Below are 19,962 nucleotides of genomic sequence, written 5' to 3'. Positions count from 1 at the left end.
AGGGCTGGGTAAGGTACAGTAGAGGCTGTACTTTCCCTAGTGTTTGCCTTTATTCATGGGATTTTTTTTTTTTTTTTTTTTTTTTTTTTTTTTTGCGTCTTTATTAACTCTATCTTGCGTGGGAAGGAAATCAATTAAACTCAAATATTTTAACCCTTTCATGCATGAATTATGAGAACTTTAATCAAGATTTTTTTTTTTCTCCTGAGTGTTTTATTCTTCTTTAGACACGAAAAAAAAATAATGCAACGTTTGCTTTTATTCATGGGATTTTATTTATTTATTTATTTATTTGCGTCTTTATTAACTCTATCTTGCGTGGGAAGGAAATCAGTTAAACTCTATATAAATATTTTAACCCTTTCATGCATGAATTATGAGAACTTTAATCAAGATTTTTTTTTTTTTTTTTTTTTTTCCTGAGTGTTTTGTTCTTCTTTAGACACGAAAAAAAGAATGCAACGTTTGCTTTCATTCATGGGATTTTTTTTTTCGTCTTTATTAACTCTATCTTGCGTGGGAAGGAAATCAATTAAACTCTATATAAATATTTTAACCCTTTCATGCATGAATTATGAGAACTTTAATCAAGATTTTTTTTTTTTTTCCTGAGTGTTTTATTCTTCTTTAGACACGAAAAAAAAAAGAATGCAACTGAAAATTCTTTTATGAACCTATTTTTCATGGAGTTCCACCCAGCTTGACAGACACCATGCATTTAATTTTTGAAACAAAGAAACATGTATTTATTGATATATTGTGTGAAAACTATGAAATAAAAACATTTTTTAATGCTGCCAGTCTACTGTTTTCTCACATTTTAACATACTCTAATACTAGTCAATACTCACTTCATGGAGATAATATGCAAAATAAAAAAAAATTACAAAAAAAATTACCCTTTTAATTGCAGTTTAAAAACAATAACAAGCAATTTATTTCCAGGTTTATCTAGAACACCAAACTTACAGTAATGGTATGAATGTCAGTGTTTGGGATGATGCATTAGTGTCCATTGGTTTGGCTGATATGGAACTAAAACAACAAAATCCACGAATATACAAGAGAACAGCTGTAGAATACCTGTCCACTGTGACCACTATGCATGAAAGGGTTAATTATAGAAGTCGAGATTCTATTGGGTAGGGGGTGGCACCGGTGCCAACTGAGACAAAACATGTGACTCTATCTTGTTACTTAAACTTACATAAGACTGGATGTAATTTTTCCACTCCTTTAACTTTTATCAGTACTTTTCTTCAGGTATTTTTTTTTTATTACAAACGGGAGAAGAACAAGAAAGTAAAGCTTTTCTAATGTGTGTGGGATCATTTGTGACATTGTGCAATCACAAATGAAAGTTTCCCCTTTGTGAAAACTGCATTACATCATGCAAACGGACCAGTATGTAAGGAGGAAAAAAAAGAAAGAAAAAAAAAAAGAGAAGCTCCTCTTTCTTCAATCGACTCCACCTGCAGGCCTGTTAAACAGCCTGTGCCAAAAAAATGTTTTTATTACTGGTACTGATCGGTAGATGGCGTGATCCATTCATAATTACATACATAAACATTATTTGACTCCGATTAAATGATTAAATACTTTGTTTTGTATTTTTCATCCAAACCTTCTTCAGATGTTCTTTTAAGTAAATAAAAATCCAACATGTCAAACCCGCATCACCGGATGACACATCCTTAAAGTGTAAACAACACACCCAGACATCTGATTTTACTAAACAATCTAAACGGATGTCATGGAAAAAGAAAAAAGAAAAGCCTGGCATAGGGGGAATGGAGGTGTGGTACTTTCATCTACTTCTGCACAGTCCAAAAGCTAATTATAAAACATAAATAAAGAAACATCCCATCATTTGTTAGAATTGCAACCCATTCTAAACCACTGACCTATTCTGCTAATTCATTCTTAAAACTAAATGTACTCAATATTTTTGATATTAATATCTACCAAATTTGTATTTTTATGTATAAAATTCAGTATAATCAAAGTACCTTGCCTGAGCACTTCATCTTGTATTTTGCAACCAATGCTGTAGTTCATAGATACAACACTGGTCAGAATCCACATTTTAATTAGCCTAAATGTCACATCAAGAACTCAGATTTGTATAAGATATAGAGCAGTGTTTTTCAACCTTGGGGTCAGCACAACACCTGGGGTCACCTGAAATTTCTAGTAAATGATAAAAAAAATCAAAACAAAAAACAACTTGCTAATAAAAATATATGGTGAGCTGAGAGAGCCAATTCCAATACATAAAAGACGTGACAAACTGTGAAGCTGAAACTGAAGCACTGTGGTTCTGTTTATCTTTCAAATGTTCACTGTGGTCAGTTTCAGATGCTACAGCTCTTTCATAATTCATAGTTTGAGTTATTGTTTGTTCAGTATTAATTGTCAACCTTGTAAATCCAAGCTGGACTGACTGTACATATCCTGACAAAGGAAAATCAAATTCTCACTTTGTGCAGTAATCTACACCTGGCTTTTCTGCCTCCGTCCATAATAATATACATTATATAGACTAAATGTCAAATCAAATTAACATTTATTTGCTGCGTAGTATAGTAAACTATTACATGATCAAAAACAAATTAATTTTAGCAGAAAAAAAAAAAAAGGCTCAGTTTTGAATGTCTGGGGTCTCCAGAAATTTGTGATGGTAAAATGGGGTCAGAAGCCAAAAAAGGTTGGGAACTACTGGTATATAGGGTGCAAATTGTGGAGCCAATTTTCACATGTTCTTGGAAAAAGCACATCAGAAACATCCTTTAAGTAATTACCGAACTGGAAGAAAAACTCCAAGGAGGTCAAACGTTTGACTTCCTGATGAAGATTTGAAGCCGAAACACGTAGAAGTGTTTTTTGGGTCTTGATATGACCATGCGATGGTAATAAAGGCCTTTTAATGTTTAAAGAGAGTGCCTTGCCATTTTTCTTCAAGTTTGGTATCTACTTTACGAATCCCCTTTTCCAAAGAGCACCTCGAACAAACTCTTTTTTTTTAGTCCTAGAAGCATTCCTTCACATCAATTTTTATCCTTCAAGTAATATTTAAGAAAATCAGTTATGATATTGCATTGATATATATGTACTATATGTTTATATTCTTTCTTTTTTAATGAATTCTGAATGTATATGGACTATGGTAGTCTCATAACTTTTATAATTATGTATTTATAAGGTGGAGGCTTTAAAACAAACCATTTTAGGCTTTCTGCCTCTCCCTGCACCTTTACTGTTTTATTATGTCTTTGATCAATGTTACATATGTGAATGAAGTCAAGGACCAATGAGCAGATTTAAGACAAAAACAGGAACAAAGCCTCCCAAACAGAGAGCCATCCTGGTCTTCTTTATTATCTTAAAGTTCTTTGTACAATATTAGGTATATAAATGCAACTGAAATTCCATTTGTATCAAGAAATGCTTAGTGTCATAGCAAAATGATTACAGAAACATTAAAACAATGACCCATTTAATACATTTCTTATAAAAAAAAATATACATAAAGCCTCAATTTTGGATCATGGCAGATAACTGATACTGATTATTATTATTCTCAGAAAAGGTAGAATTTCATTGTATAAAATCATTTCTGAACATTAAGGCATGCTGGGAACACAGGTGTATCATTTAGTGCAGTGATACAAAAAGCAGGTGTAAACAAACAGTAAGGAGAGAGGGTCAAATACCACGATCAAGCAACATTTTTCTGTCCCTCCCCCTGTTGAATTAAACATTGCAGTTGCATTGACTTGGCAGATACGTTGCTTACGAGGCTGTTCAGCTTTATTTTTCCGAAACGTCAAAGGAAAAAGGGTTCTGCTGTGACAAAGGCTTCAATGTGTTCAGTCGAGCCTCCTTTTTGAAACTAAAGTGTCAACTTCATCATATATATATATATATATATATATATATATATATATATATATATATATATAAAACCAAAACAACCCTAAACTGTCAACATTTCTCCTGAGAACCCATCCGTTATCGGTACTGTAAAAGCACTTTGGTAGGCAGCTAAATGTCAGTAACGACAGCATTAAAACCAGACCTCAGCATCATGTGTTAGAAACATGTACTGTGGAAAAGAAAAGACAATGTCATCATATGTGCGGTGTCACAGTACAAATGGCGATAGATTACGGTTATTGCATTCGTTTTCTGATTGGTTCGCTGCTTTACATTTTAACGGCGATGAATATTCCACGAGAAAACCTCAAATCACGACACTAATTTCTGAGGAAACCATTTCAACTATTGATGTGACTGCAGTTTTATGACTGTCTTTTATTAGCATTTTTTCAGATTTCAGCCCAAGTCACACACCCACAGTCAAAGTAAAGTCAAAAGCGAGTGAGGATCAGAGTGTTTAATACTGAAACTCGATCACGTAGTGTCATCTGTAATAAATGTAGTGCTTCTTTTGGTCGTCAGAAGACCAAAAGCCCTTTAATTAGTGCGAAACCTGGAATTTCTCATGGTAAAAACATGACAATGCACATAACCACAATGTCTATCAGCATCTACCGCTTTGAAATATGCGCCAATCTGTTGTGTATTGCTTGTTTTAAGGATGACAGATAATACAAGCTAGGGATTATACACCACTATCATGCAATAATAGTGTTGGGTTCTCTAAGGCTTTAATTGGACTGCTGTCAACTGTATAGCTCAAGTGGAGAAAAAAAAATCCTTTAACACAAAATCTTCTCCTTTAGAAAGGTTTCCTCAGGTAAAAAGGCAAGAAGGTGGTATTGTTAAGACACTTGAATATGTATAGTTCATGTATGTCAGTGAAAAAGTGTTTAAAATGTGTGAAACGAAGAGAGGAGGTGACAGGGTTATTCTCATTAGCATCCACTCAACATAGCAAAGCGAACTGAAGGCAGCATCCAGGCCCCTGTGGTCCTTTTCAATAAAACTGCAGAACAACTACGGGCTCATGTCCCCTCTCACCCTGGCAATATCAACAATCTGATTATTATTTTGGTACGGAGAATTAATGGCACAGAGGTGGCTCACATTTTGTTGAAGCACTCCTTGGCGTTGGACCACACCTGGATTCCCTGAGAAAGAGAGCAGGAAAAAAAAAAACAAGTCTGAGAAACATGAGGGGCTAAAATTAATATCCTCCTTAGATCAGGATCAGGATAAACTTTATTAGTTTTGGACAACAGTGCTACACATTCGGACACATACAATCGCAAAATTACTCAGTCACAAAATCCTGAAGTCAGCAAAATCGCAATCAGTCCACACATTGCACCCTTCCCTCCAAGATAAAATAGAATATAATTGATGCAAGTTAATTTAAAAAGGGTGGGAGTAATTTCATTCCTTAAACAGTAAAAATTTAAAAAAGCACTGAAACACATAAATAGTAAGAACAGGGGTAGTTTTAAAGGGGTACTGCCAGATTGAATGTGTGGCTGTTGTTGTACTTTATAATACATAAATAAGCATTACTTTGTATTGGTCAGGATTAGCTGAGGTGGGGCGAGTGCAATTTGCTTATTTCATTATACTTTTTTTTTTTTTTGCTACACTGTAATTAGAGTGCTCTTTTATTTGTTGTTTTTGTATGCATGTGTATATCTATACACAGGGTGTCCCAAAAAAATGTATACACACTTTAAATAATTGTAAAATAGGTGTTTATTAAAATGCATTTAATTTTCAAAATGTAATAGAATTTACAAACATCATCTTATTGTTTTGTCACCGCCTGTTCACAAACTGACGTCCGTTCTGGTCCAGACACCGCTGACAACGCCAAGCAATGGAATCGGACACATCACGAAACAATTCCCTTGGTATTTGTGTGCATTCATGTTCAACGGCTGCTCTCACTTCAGTGACTGTTGCAGGTCTCATGGCGTAGACTTGTCTTCAAGGTATAAAAAAAAAAAAAAGTCTACTGGTGTGAGGTCTGGTGAACGTGGAGGATATTCAATGAAACCCCTCCATCCAATCCACCTGTTTGGCAAGTTCACCAGATCTCACACCAGTAGATTTTTTTTTATGGGGATACCTAAAAGTCTACGCCATGAGACCTGCAACAGTCGCTGAATTGAACGCAGCCATTGATTGTGAATGCACGCAAATACCAAGGGAATTGTTTCATGATGTGTGCGATTCCATTGCTTGGTGTTGTCAGCGGTGTCTGGACCAGAACGGACATCAGTTTGAGAACAGGCGGTGACAAAACAACAAAATGATGTTTGTAAATTCTATTACATTTTGAAAATTAAATCCATTTTAATAAACACCTACTTTACAATTATTTAAAGTGTGTACATGTTTTTTTGGGACTGTTTTTTTTTTAGTTTTTCAAAAAGAATGAACCGATTTCATTACGCAATATTTTAATAAGGAAAAGCAATAGAAAACTCCAGCCAAGTAACAAGTATTCTACTCACAATCCACTTTTATTTCCTGTCTGACAAGTGTTCAATGTGTCCACCACCTGCAGCACGGACAACATCAACATGATAAGAGAATTCCTCCCAGACGTTTATCAGTATATCACGATCCACTGAGTTGATCGCTGTTGTTATTCGATGTTTAAGGTCCACGAGGTTAGTGGGTAGCGGTGGAACATAAACTTAGAAAACTACTCTTTCAAATGGTCACTGACTCATTCCATGACGATGCTTGAGAACTGAAGCAATGAGTCATGAAATCGGTTCATTCTTTTTAAATAACCTTGTATGTGTAAATGTGTGTATATATGCATATATGTTTATACTTAGAAAAAAAAGGAAGGTAAAATGTAATTTTGTGAGTGGAAGTGTCCTATTTTTCTTCAATAAAAAATATTTGGAAATAAAAAAAATTAATTTCATCAACCTCTTGTGATCAGGAAACCGTATGAGACCGATCTGTAAAAACATACAGACTAATCACATAACTTCATACCTTCTTACACATGCTGATCTGCATAATGGCGTAGCTGATTAATGCTTCACGCAAATCTTGGTCCTTCTGCTCCTTAAAACGTTCGATGTCTTTCCAGGCTGTTCGCACAAACTCTCTGAGGACGCGATCACACACACAGACACATGGTACGGTGAGTTTCAAAAGGTGGAGAGAACAGTAAAGGGAAAGGTGGAAGAAGAATCTACAATCTGAACTGAGAAAATAGGAGCTGTTCCTGTTTTTATCTTTTACGCATTTGATGGTTTCTGATCATGCCTGGAGATGTAGTCACGGAAAAAAATCATTAGACCATCAAAAGTCATCAAAAACAATGGTTATGCAATCAAGTTCTAACTCAGGGTTTCTGTAGTTATCAGCAAATCCAATTTAATGCTTTTTGATGCTCTTTTTAATGCCACTTTAAACACATTTAATGCCCATGTCCAACTGCAGACACAGTTTTATACATAGTTTTAAGACCGTTTACTAGGTTCTGAATAGTTCCTCCACCAGTCACTTCTGCTGAAATTTGCCTTTTCCCATTTTTCCGGCATTTGCTAATATTCCCTTCATTCTTTCGCCACAGCATGAGCACACTCACAGCATGTCGCACTCAAAGCATCTGGTGCTGTGACTTCAAGCATTGGGCAATAAACAATAGCCAATTAAAGGGTTCCGCCCGTCAATCATCACACTATACTTCTGATCAAAATTATGAAATGTTTATATAATCAAAATAAATCATAAATAACAATGGCTTTTTTATACCATCAAGTGTATTCAATTTTTTAATGCCTCTAGACACTGAATTTAATGGTTTTTAATGACATTTAAGGGTTTAATTTTCACAAAATCTATTTAATGACTTTTAATGCTTTTTGAAGGTCAAAACACAGTAATGTTCCGTCACAGAGCAAACTTTAATTGATCACCATTCCAACATTTATTTCAATATAAAGTAGCTCCTTGTTTTGGATAATCCCTTAGGGTCCAACTAAAGCAAAAATGAATTTAAGAGTAAAAATATGGGTAATTTAGCAACACTAATCTGTCAAATTGTCTCAAAAATGTCCCGTCAGAGAGATTTCAAATACCATGTTTTGACCCTTAACTCTTTCGGTGCCAGACAGTTAAGGGGCTAATAAGCCTTAAAAGTGCCACAGAATTTGGCCGTTTTTCAGTATTTCGCGTCGTTTTTATAATCGAAGTCTGAATCGTCATCAGAACTCATTTTCTAGCAGATGGGACTGTTTTGACAGATCGCTGTGTTTACGATATTACTACAAAATGGCCATCTAATCTGCATATGATTTCATTCATAAATTCATTCATAAAATTTCCCAAGCAGAAAACGAAACGCGAGCTCTTCCTTGGTCAAAAACCGCTCGGTAACATCCGACCGATTGCTACTTAGATTCAGAACGCACCAGACACAGCCGATTCATTATTGATCGTAATTTGCAAGAAGATTTGAAAGAACGTCATCGAAATGTGAGAAAGAAATGGGGGTGGATGGTTTGTTTGTACACAAATATGGCATGTTCTCCAAAGCCGATCTGATCGGCCCGCGGCACTTTAAAGGTTGTATTCGTAAAGCCGATTTAATTGGCCCATGGCATTGAAAGAGTTAATGACCCACAGAAACCCTGTAACTCCTATGTGTATCATGTGACTAAAGCAGAAAGAAAAACAGGGAATGCTTAAAAGCACTGTTTTTTTTACAGTACAATGCCATAGCTATTGATTTAAGAACTGAAGTGATTTTGGTTATTATCAAGAAAACATGGAAAATGGACCGATATCAGCTCTTAAATTAAACTCTTATGTGCTATTTTTGTTGTTATCATTATATTTGTCCAAACAAATGTACCTTTAGTTGTACCAGGCATTAAAATGAACAAGAAATTGAAGAAAAGAAGGGTGGTCTAATAATTTTTTCTGCGACTGTACAACAAAAGGTGTAAAGGTCAACAACTGCGGTGCAATAGTGACAAATATTGACAGGAAATCTGCCCTATACAGTCTTGGAGAAAGGTCATAAAAACATCAAGCTAGGGCTGAGCATTCTAATCTTTTATGATCGATCTTTGTCATTGTCATATGATCTACTATTTAGAGATGGTCCACAGGATTTCATTAAAAAAAAAAAACACCACCACTGTCCAAACTTTTTTACATTTTCATTAAAAAGCCTGTTAACCAGTGGAATTGCAGTATTCTACAGAGAGGCTTGCACTAACCGATGGGTTTGTTGCATTAATGGTGCTAGCTCTCAAGGCTAGTGAGTTTATTTCCAGCTATTTATAGCGGTACTTAAGCGTCTGTCTGCACTTAAGTGTTCTGGTTTAGTCAACAGTAATTTGCAGAGTTTGCTCCTTTTTTTTCCCATGTTGTTTTGCTGCTGCTGAAGAAATAATGCCAAAGAATTACCTGAAGTCTGTGAGCTACAGGTTTGGATTCTGAACTTATATGCTTTAAAGTGCAGCCTGTATCTGCAGGAAAATGTAGACTAGTGTTTTCATCCCCTAGATAATGTTAATATTGGATCAAAACGTAAAAATGTCTTCTCCAATTTGTGCATTTAAAAGAATGTATAAATCTACTATAATAACAAAATATAGAACATTATCTGAATAAGTGAATATCTACAGTAGTTACAATACAGAAGAATGCATAAAATAAGATATTACTGTAATTAATTAATACAGACCATCATGATTAAGATATATTATCACATTTATTAATGACTGTATTAGTAATAAATAATGAAAGTGCATATAAACATTATAGTTTATATTAAAGACGGTTGATTATGCAAATCTGATTGTGTGTGAGGTGACTAAAAAAAGTGCATATGAATGGTTTGTATGGGTGCTTTGGGTTATTGTAAAAATATACAGAAAAAAAAGTGTGTTGACAAAGCAAAGGAAGCAGAATTAATTTAATTATTAGTTTGTAAAAAGGGGGTGGGAGTCAATAAGTTGTAGTTCTTCTCACTCCTTTTCGAGCGACGAAAAATTTTGTTAGACCATGTTGTATGGTTCTTATCTGGTGAGTCTATGTGCTTGAAATAAAACTATACTAAACTTAATTTATATTGTAATAATGTTGGACCAAAATAATGTAAAATTATATCTAGACACAATTCTGCGCAAAGGTCATTAGCCAACAGTAGGTTTGTTGGTTTAGTTGAGCTCTAATGCTCACATGTGTATTTGTCAGTCTCTGTATTTACATCCAATCTGGATATATATATGTAGTATGTACAGCAGTAAAAACAAGTGTCAGTGAAAATACAGCTGCTATAAAATGGTGGTATTTAATGTGACCTCCCTTTGCACTTAACATGTCTTTAACCCTTTTGTTCAGACAATATGAGGTTTACTGCATTAATTTTCTGATGTTTTATACCAGGTTTCATTCAACACGTCTGTTGTTTTTACATGTTTGTGCTGCCTCTTGTCATGGGGTCAGGGGTCACAATAAATACTGACTTTAACCTTTAAAACCCATTTACTTTGGTTTTTGTGTCTTTTAAGGCTGTGCACGTATTTCTAATATTTTCTTCTTTTATTTGAAGGAAAGACAAATAAATATGTACGCTCATTTTCACCCTACAAAAACAACAAACCTAAAGGTGGACTAAGACTTTTGCACAGCACTGCATATGTAGAAACATCAGTCAGATAAGAATAACACATGCCAGCCACCAGAGAAAAGTAGAGGAGACATACAGTCACGGAAAAAATTATTAAACCACCAAAAACAATGGTTATGCAATCAAGTACCAACTCCTGTGTGTATCATGTGACTAAAACAGACACAAAAGAAAACATGGAATGCCTAAAAGCACTGTTGCTGTCGGTACAATGCCACAGATATTGATGTAAGAACTGAAGTGGTTTTGGTTATTATCAAGAAAACCATAGAAATTGTCTAGATATCAGATCTTAATTAAACTCTTATAAGCTATTTTTGTTGTTATCACTATATTTGTCCAAACAAATGTACCTTTAGTTGTACCAGATATTAAAATGAACAAGAAATTGGAAGAAAACAAGGGGTGGTCTAATCATTTTTTTCTGCAAACTTAATCGTTTGCTTGTAATTCACTTACATTTTACAAGAGGTGAGAAAATTCTAATTCAGATTGCGGACTGTGATTCTACCTCAAAAGATCATTATATTATAACCTTTTGGTCTGATCACTGTGCCCTACTCTAAATTATAAAAACAGATTTAAAACAACAGAGCAGACATATTAGAAAAGGGAATTATGAAACTCCATGTAACGAAATCAAGCAAACAGAACAAGTTAACATGATATAATAATGATGGAAATGAGATTTATGACATTTTTATCATACCGCAGGTGAGATTGTGACCTATCCCACAGCACCAGAGGGTAAAATGAATCAACTTGTATCAAACTTACTGGCACTCAGCGTTTTTCTCCTTCACAGTTTCCTCTCCCTCCTGGATACTCTGCTCTAAAGCTGCCAATCTGCTTTCCCTCTGCTCCTGGCTTTCTTGGCCGAAAAGTTTACTTGTCATCCCCTTTAGAGAAAAAACACGTACTGTCTGCAGACACACACAAACATACAGTCATTTCACAAGTGTGTTCAGCCCAGCATGTGTATATTACTCTGTATTCAGTGAGAGTTAATCCCCCAGTGTGTGTGTTAGTGTGTTACCCCAGTTGCCAGTTCTTCCCTCTGTTGTTTCTTGTAGGCGAGATCCTGAGCTACCATTTCCAACTCATACTGAAGCAATTCATGTTTTTTACAAACCGACCTGAAAACGCACACATAAAAAAGCATATTATAGGTTACATATAAGTTGCACTTCTTCCCACCCCTTTTCGGGCATGAAAATGGAGCTATTGGGCTGTTCTTCTATCTAAGATTGTTATGATAGTTGATATTTGTATTATTATTTATGTTTGCTTGTTCGCATTTATGTTAAATTTCATTGCATGTTCAGACTAAATCACTAAATCAAATATTATATAGCATCTAAATGAAGCATATATAGCATATCATAGAAAAAGCAGCTTTAGTCCACTATTTTGCACGATGACAAATGTTAGCTAGATAGCTAGATAGATAGATACTTTATTCATCCCATAGGGAAATTTACAGGTTCCAGCAGTATCCACAAACTTAAAAAAAACCCAACAAAAAAAACTAATATTCCACAAGGAGTCAGTGCAAAGGGAGACTAAATAAATAAATAAATAAAAAATAAAATAAATATTCTATTCAAATCATAAAGACTTGAGCCTTTCCAGCTATTCCAGACAAATCCATGCATGTTGAATTTAAAGAATAGTTTGGATTCTTTTCAGTGAGGCTGTATGAGATACTTATCCATAGTCAGTGTATTAACAGGAGCAGATCATACTCAGCACTTTTACTGACGGGGCCCGCTCCAAAAACACTATTTTTGCCACTTTAATAGGCCCACCTAAAATAAAATCAATTCCACGCTTAACCTTGCCAACAGACAGCTTATTCTCAACTTAACTTAAATATTCCTCTGCACAAGCACTCAGTGATGTACAGAGTGTATTATATTACATCGCAGACACCATCTTGATTTTTTTTTTTTTTAAGGTCTGAGAATGGGCTTCTGGTTGTGTCTAAAGCAGTAAATTACTGTAATTCTATGCCAGAAATCCACTGCAGGAAATAGACTATATACTGCATAAGCACCTCATATAACCCCTACTTCAAATAAATCCAAACTGTCACTTTAAGGCTCCTTGTTTGCCTCTAAAATGCAAATACTTACCGAACAGCATCGGTGTAAAAGAGGTACTCTTTCAGTTGGTCTGCATAGTGTTCCTCTTCCTCCAGGATGTCATCTATTGATGCAGCATACCTGGACATAAAAAACACAGTTTCACAATTTATTACCTATTTTTGTTTGCGAGTGTAGTGTAATAACTGGAATTAGGGCTGTAGACAATTAATCAACAATCAATTAATTGTCGATAAGAATTTGCCCGATTAAATTACAATAATTGTCGGTTAATTGCCCTTTTCCACAATGGTATTTGCGGTGTCGACAGTAAAGGGCGCCACTGCTTAAACTAGGCTTCCTCGCTGTGGATGAATAGTGGTGGTTGAAAGTCGGAAATGCCCATTCCTTCTAAACTGCCCCTCTTCAGATCCATTTATTTTATTGAATATCTCTGCAGAATTTATTTAGTTCTACAACATAAATGTCATTGCCTGTACTGTATCCCTAATGGTACAATAAATCAGTCATTAAGGAATATGACATGTTTTTTTCAGGAAGTATATAAACAATATTTAGCTTTTATTCTTATAGATCCTATTGAGAGGGAAAATTCAGGTTCTCAGGAAAACCACCACTTATCAATTTATCACTAATCGATCGACAAGGTCAACCAACTAATGATTAATGGATTAATCGATAATTTACATTCCTAACTGGAATATTACTGTAATCTGTATTCAACACCAGTGTGTGTATGTGAAAGGGTACAGTTGTCACAGTATGGCTGCACACTGTGTGTCTCATACTCACGTGTCCATGTGGTGACCAGCACTCTGAAGTCCATCTCCCATCTCTTTTTCTATTGCACTCCATTCACTGGTGATAAGAGAAGTGTACGCAATACTTATCTCAAATTTTTTGACTTTCTTCTCAGGGCTTCCAATAAATCCATTAAAGCCTATCTACAAACTACACAAATGTACAGCGAAAACTGCTTAATATGATCATGTCTGTCTGGGTAAAGTTGATCACCACGAGCAGATGATTAGCCATCTGTTTTCATCCGTTATCTGATAGTGATAATGGGGTTTATACACCTCCAGCTGTTGGCAATGTTAAATATAGACAGATTGATATTTTGGTACCTGTTACGTTACATGTATATGTTGTTTTAACTGTGCCTACATATTAAATGTCACAGGTTTTTCCCACAGAGCAGGTTGTAGCTGTATTATGAAGGACATGTCATGAACGAAGCACTAGCCTGATTGTTTTCATCAGCAGCTTCCCTATATAATGACTTAAAGATTAAAAAATAAATAAATAAAAATGTATGTAAACTGTACAATGTCACACTTGCACAAACCCTGGGAACACTGCATATCTGTGCATTATTAACCCACTTAACCAATATGGCTTCAAATACAGGGGTGCATTTGTTTTCTGTTGTTTTTCATTAAGAAGATATGAGATCAAAGTGCACACAGCACCAACTTCAGGTATGAAAATACCAAAATGTGGACACTGTAAGCAGACTGCTGATCACAGTAAACAAACATTTAAACAGCGTTTGTTGAGGAATGATACTGCCCCAGAGTTTTTCATCCATGTCAGAGGTTGATAACTGTGATCACTATAAGCAGTTTTCAACGGAAAAAAAAACACAACAGTAAATTTACTATGTAAAATTTGGCACATGGCATTTTCTTTCAAAGCTTTCATAAATGCAATTCTACTAACACAGACCAAAACATTTAGAGACAAAAACAAAAGTTAGTGAGAATCTTAGCTAATTGATTCCATGAATCCTTTCTCTGTAAATAGAAGAAACACTACAAGACACTTGTGCATAATACAATTCCATGTGTGCTACGCAACTGCCTTAGTTTGCTGTAACTATAACAATAAATTTAAATGCAATGGCAAAAATGAATTACTGGGAAAAAAAAGCTTAATATACTGTAAAATATGGTTAAGTTTATGAAAGTTTCTACAGGAAACTATTTGGATCTGTAGTAACTGTAGTGGGCTTCAGTATACAACTTGCACCAATCCTTTTTCATTTTAAGTTATAGCTTCATTATACTTTTTGTATAATCCCTCACCTGAAGACTCTGCCATAGTTACCATGGACCTTGTAGACTCCGTACAGTCTGTCAGCTACTTTCTAATAAAAACAAACAACAAAGTTTCCAATTTCAACAAATTCGGTACTTAACCTCATGCAACCTCATGCAAAACTATACACCATTACATCTAAAGGTTAAAGGGTTAACTTGCTTTATCATTCATTTAGGGAAATTCTGTCTTATTTCATCCGTCCTAATACACACTCCGTACATAGCATTAGCATCAGCAATTTGCATTAGCCCATAATACACATTAGAAGCAGGAGCACAGGGACCAACTCCAGATTTTTATCAGCAACATGGGGCATCGACAGGACAATTAACCAATATGTTCCTGTTTTTAATCTATTCATCTATTAATCTAAATATGCAGATGATGAAAACTAGTGGGTGTATGTATGCCAACACTTACCGCTCGCACCCTCAATAGTTGAGAGATGACAGCGTTCAGTTCATCACTATACTGTTTCAGTGCTGTGAATCGCCTGGAAAAGATAACAAATAAAGTTAAGCCTTTGTAATTATGTCTAAGAATGTGTTGTCATTAGATTTGTTATAATTGATATAAATTAACCCTGTAATTATCACAAACACAAAGTTACTAAACTCCTGCTTTGAATACATCCATGACACAACAAATAAACACAGTTTTGAAGAAAAGCCAAGGACTGTTTGTTGGATTTTGACTTACTTGTCTGGGTTTTTGACTCTGAACATAGCACTCAGTGACTTAAGTCTGGAATCCACCTGGTAGAGGACACAAATAACACAATCGCAATTACCAAAAGTAAGTTAGCAATTCAGTATGATGGACAGAATGATTTTTAAGTAATCACTATACAACAAAGCCGTACAATAAAGTGTAATAGAAAGTGAAAGGATGGATCACTACTTACCTTGTCTTGGAAACCTGTTTCCAAAACTGCATCTCTCCATCCCTTCTCCTGAGTAAAAGTAATTAACAGCTGATCACATTAGTAGCCATATTGTGTAATGAGAAAGGATACTAGCAAAACATTACATGCAACTGCATTTATTTGAGCAATCTGGTAGAAGGAGAGGATGAAGTAACAACTGATAAGTTTTGTTTAAAGGTTTTCTGCAAACCTAGACAATACATCAAGGCTTTTCACTGTGACAAGTTAACCAGGTCAGCAACAGTTTTCTTTACAAGGACACAGGGAAACAACACTTTAGCCTGATGCAGTTCTATGCATTTTTCCCAGAACATGCACATATGATAGCTCTTTGACAAGAAAGCAGGTTCTCTCATTCTATTCAGTGAAGCCTCTGTGATGTGTCTTTTCCCTTTAAGTGTTTCACATTTCTTTGTGTGTATACTGCTGTAACATCCTCAACAATAGCCTATTGCTTATTCAATCAATCTGAAATCTCTATGAATGCGTGTGACTGAGCTGGAGTGCTCAGTGACATACATAAAAGACATTTGCTTTTGTGCTTACCTCTGTGAGAAACAGGAAGAAAATCTTGTCATTGGAAAGAAGGGGATGTGATGCAACACGTAACAAGAAGTTCTCCAGGCCAACTCTGCGTCTCTCTACAAAATCTGGGTCAAGGTTATCTGCTGACAGTTTGTGCCACACAAACTCTGCCTAAATGATCCAGGGAAAGAAAATGCCAAAGAGAAAGAGAAATGATGCAGGGAGAGAAAATGCCAAAGAGAAATGATCCAGGGAAACAAAATGCAATTATTTCACAAGAAGATACTTAGAAGTATAAGCTTGTACGAGAAAGTGTCTGAACAGTTTTTGAACTTTATGCACATCTTGCACAACTTGCACATCTCTCAACATAGTTTGTGAATTAGTGAGCATGAAAGAAAAGAAAATATAATGCCATGAAAGTTGTTCAATTATTTAATACTTGTTATTAGTTTTTACTCACCCTTTTCTCTGGCAGCGGAGGGATGACAATGAATGGATAGGTGACTAGCAGATATGTTCTGAGCAGCTCAAACTCGCTGTAGCGTCTCCACAACATGTCAGGTGCAGCTGGCGTACCTCCCTCTGGAACGGCCTCCACTGGCCTGTGAGAAAGAATGGGAACAAAAAATATGTTATGCACTACATTATCAAAGTTAAAAAAAAAAATTCATCTTTTTGTGTGGAGAACAGACTAACGCTTTTATTATATTTCCTGTCAAACAAAATGACTGATAAGCAATTCAGTTGAAGTTAAAAAGTTACCACATGCCCTGGAATCTGTGAAAATGTCTGAGGTTGCATATTTTCAACACTTCAGTGAAAACTGTGTGCGTCAGAATAACGCTTCACTATCAGATACAATTGTGTTAGAAAATGTGTTTTTGCAGCACTCCCACACAACTGATTTTGTTTGTCTGGGCCACCATATTGTGTACTTTCCAAACAGATGAAACACTGATACGAATTAAAAAGCAGGTAGGTGGAAAATTCTCAAAGTTCTTCATCTGTGGCACAAACCGAGTACTTACGAATAAAAAAAAAGGCAGTTAAATAGCAGAATAAAAGAGGATAAACCTGTCTGTTACCTACCTTGTTTCTATGAGGTAGACAGTATAGGTTTCCTGCATGTTTACAGTGTTCTTCCCTGTTCTCTTCTCTGCTTCTGCCACATTTATTTCCATTTTTTTCAATAGAGCTGTTCCTCTTTCCACCATCTACACAAATGATATGTAAAGAGGAAGACAACCACAAAGTAAATATAGAGGTGAGCGTGAGGCAGAAACACAAGACGAATCAGAAAAAAACAAAACAAAAAAACAAAAACAACTGGTGAATAGACAGAATAAAACATGATCAGATGAACAGTGGCTGACAGGCACCTGTTTTGCTATTGTAAATACAGTTAACACTTTACAGTCCGGAGTGAATGGTCCCGTGTGCAGATCACAAGGCAATGCAATCCTATCACCAACTGAGTGCCAAGGGTAAGATAAATCACTGCTCTTAGATTTGGATTTTGACCGCATTAAACACTTATGTATACGGAGATGTTTCACGTGTTTTCACAGAGTTCATAACTTTGAGTTTAGCGTTAATTAAACAAACTTGCTAGCTAGCAAGCTAACCCCAAAGTTTCAGAAGTAGCTTCGAGGTGCTACTAGCAAACACAACTTTAACTGTACGGTCATTTTGTTACTTTGCCAAAAAATAAAGCTTTGAAAAACGGGCCTTAGAACAAAATTGCAACATCTTATTAGGAAAAGGTGGGTGGAAACGTCTGCTCGTCTCCATTTGTCACTAGCAATAAACTCAGGCTAGCTAACGCTCCCTTAAGTCAGGCCTGTTTAACAAAGTTTTAACATTGACTTTTAAACTGTAAAAACGTTTCATATGTACAATAACAAAAAGTACGACCGTGTTTATAATGTTGTTCTCTGATTCCGTTGAAGTGATGTCGGTGTTACCGATCACAGCTACTTCTTCGCTACTTCCAGAGTCTGCCATCATCATCTGGCTGCTGCTGTTGTCAGCTGAGCTGGCACGGCGGACCAGCCTATCTGCGCATGCGCATTTCAACCCAAAGCCCACTCACTGGACTCCCAAAATCTTGATTGAGCACATTCATCTGAGGCATTGTTAAAATATATGTGACAACCCTGTAAACGAATGATTAAAATGTAATTAAAGGATTATGGCGATCAATAACAGAAAAAATAAAACTGCTGTGGTCAATAAATGTATATCTTCAAAGTTTCCAAACATCTTATTTAGTGGACCAATTAACTGTTGACAGGTTTAATACTTTTGGCTATTCCTTTGGCAAGACTGACATCTACTGGTGGAATTTTAGACAGACATTCCTTTGCTTATTTTCACTTAAGCCCCTTTTGGTTCCTCTGCAGCCATTAGACGTTTTGGCAAAAAAAAAAAAAAAAGTGACTCTGAAATCCATATAATTATATAGGCCTATCCTTAGATCCTTATTGCTAGTTTGCATAATGGTAAACATTAGACTTTTTCCTACAGAATCTTTGTCAAGGAGCAGGATTTGACCCAAATTATAGTCATTGACAATCACCTCTCACTGATTTGGTTTCACAGAAAGTACAAAATTTCCCCATCAACAGCACACAATTCTGCATTTTGAAGGTATTGATTGGACATAAAATGAAACTGAAAATGTGACAAAGGTGACATGAGTGATGAATGTCCTTACTATGATGGTGTCATATGGTCCTCCTCTCATTGGTTGTGGGCCCAGATGTGAATGAGAGGGATGCGGTGTGCCTCAGGCTAGTAAACAGCACAGAAACACGGCCTTTTAGTTCCTGTGGTCACGCTGTTGTGCAGCGTTTAATGTTTAAAGAGAAGGGTGGAGCAGCGTTTAGTAAGGAAGTATTTTATATAAATGCCACTGGGCATGGAGATGGGTGCTGAACTGCTGTTGGATGTTTGATGTCTAAGAGAAATAGGGGAAAATACGATTGAAAAGGGTAAACAATACAATGTAAGGTGTCAGAATACACAAATTATTTGGAAAATGATGAATTATACAGATACAGAGCAGGTATGAATGGATGGATGGGGTGGTGGTGGGATGCGGTTGAAGGCTGCAGTGTGTCAGGAAACCCAAAGCCTGAGCTGTGACCAGCCATAGTCACAGAAACAGCATAGCTGCCATTCTTTCCTGCCGCTGACCTCAAGCCAGCCACCACCACTTCCTGTCCACACACACACACACAAACATACATATGCACACATTACACATACACCTACTTTTAACCCTGTTTGGTTTGCTGTAATTGGCCATTTGACAGCTTTAGATCCCTCTGAATACACTCCTTGAATACTTTGCCACATGCATTGTGTGTACATGTATGTGCATGACAATGATGATGACAATGATAATTACATACAGTGAATATTGGTGAAAGGTAGTATATGTGTAAAACTCTACATCTTGAAAAAATTATATCATGTCATTTGACTTTTATTTGACTTTACTGATAGAAATCGACTATTAACTTCACTTTATTCAACCTTTATTTCACATAAACACATATGATACTGAAGTTTGAATGCTGAACAGCAGAGGGTAGCAAAAATCTAATAATGATATTTCACATCATGTCAACTGTTTTCCTCCTGTCACACCCAATGCACAGCATCACACAATTAGTGTAAAGTTAATAAGCATG

General features: G+C 35.8%; 1 protein-coding gene across 1 annotated transcript; it reads right to left on the bottom strand.

Annotated features, from left to right (window-relative positions):
- Positions 1–3,964: 3,964 nt before the first annotated feature.
- Positions 3,965–18,298, bottom strand: snx4 (sorting nexin 4). Its single transcript, XM_030125665.1, has 14 exons — positions 18,179–18,298; positions 17,354–17,478; positions 16,725–16,866; positions 16,283–16,432; positions 15,716–15,763; positions 15,511–15,566; positions 15,232–15,304; positions 14,796–14,857; positions 13,501–13,566; positions 12,739–12,828; positions 11,640–11,739; positions 11,381–11,526; positions 6,946–7,060; positions 3,965–5,093 (listed from the first exon to the last, which is right to left on the bottom strand). The coding sequence occupies exons 1-14, from the start codon at positions 18,272–18,274 to the stop codon at positions 5,046–5,048; spliced, it is 1,317 nt and encodes a 438-aa protein (XP_029981525.1). The 5' UTR covers positions 18,275–18,298; the 3' UTR covers positions 3,965–5,045.
- Between the last annotated feature and the right edge of the window lie 1,664 nt (positions 18,299–19,962).

The sequence above is a fragment of the Sphaeramia orbicularis genome, chromosome 21, assembly GCF_902148855.1.
Source record: "Sphaeramia orbicularis chromosome 21, fSphaOr1.1, whole genome shotgun sequence".
Classification (NCBI taxonomy): domain Eukaryota; kingdom Metazoa; phylum Chordata; class Actinopteri; order Kurtiformes; family Apogonidae; genus Sphaeramia; species Sphaeramia orbicularis.
Note: the sequence above shows the minus strand (reverse complement) of the source record. Positions and strands in the feature narration are given on the sequence as shown.

Coding starts and splice junctions, on each gene's coding strand:
- snx4 (XM_030125665.1), bottom strand. CDS start 18,274: ATGATGATGGCAGACTCTGGAAGTAGCGAAGAAGTAGCTGTGATCGGT. Junction 17,479..18,178: donor AGAACAACATTATAAACACG/GTCGTACTTTTT, acceptor TCATTTGTGTAG/ATGGTGGAAAGAGGAACAGC. Junction 15,764..16,282: donor TCTTCCTGTTTCTCACAGAG/GTAAGCACAAAA, acceptor ACTTTTACTCAG/GAGAAGGGATGGAGAGATGC.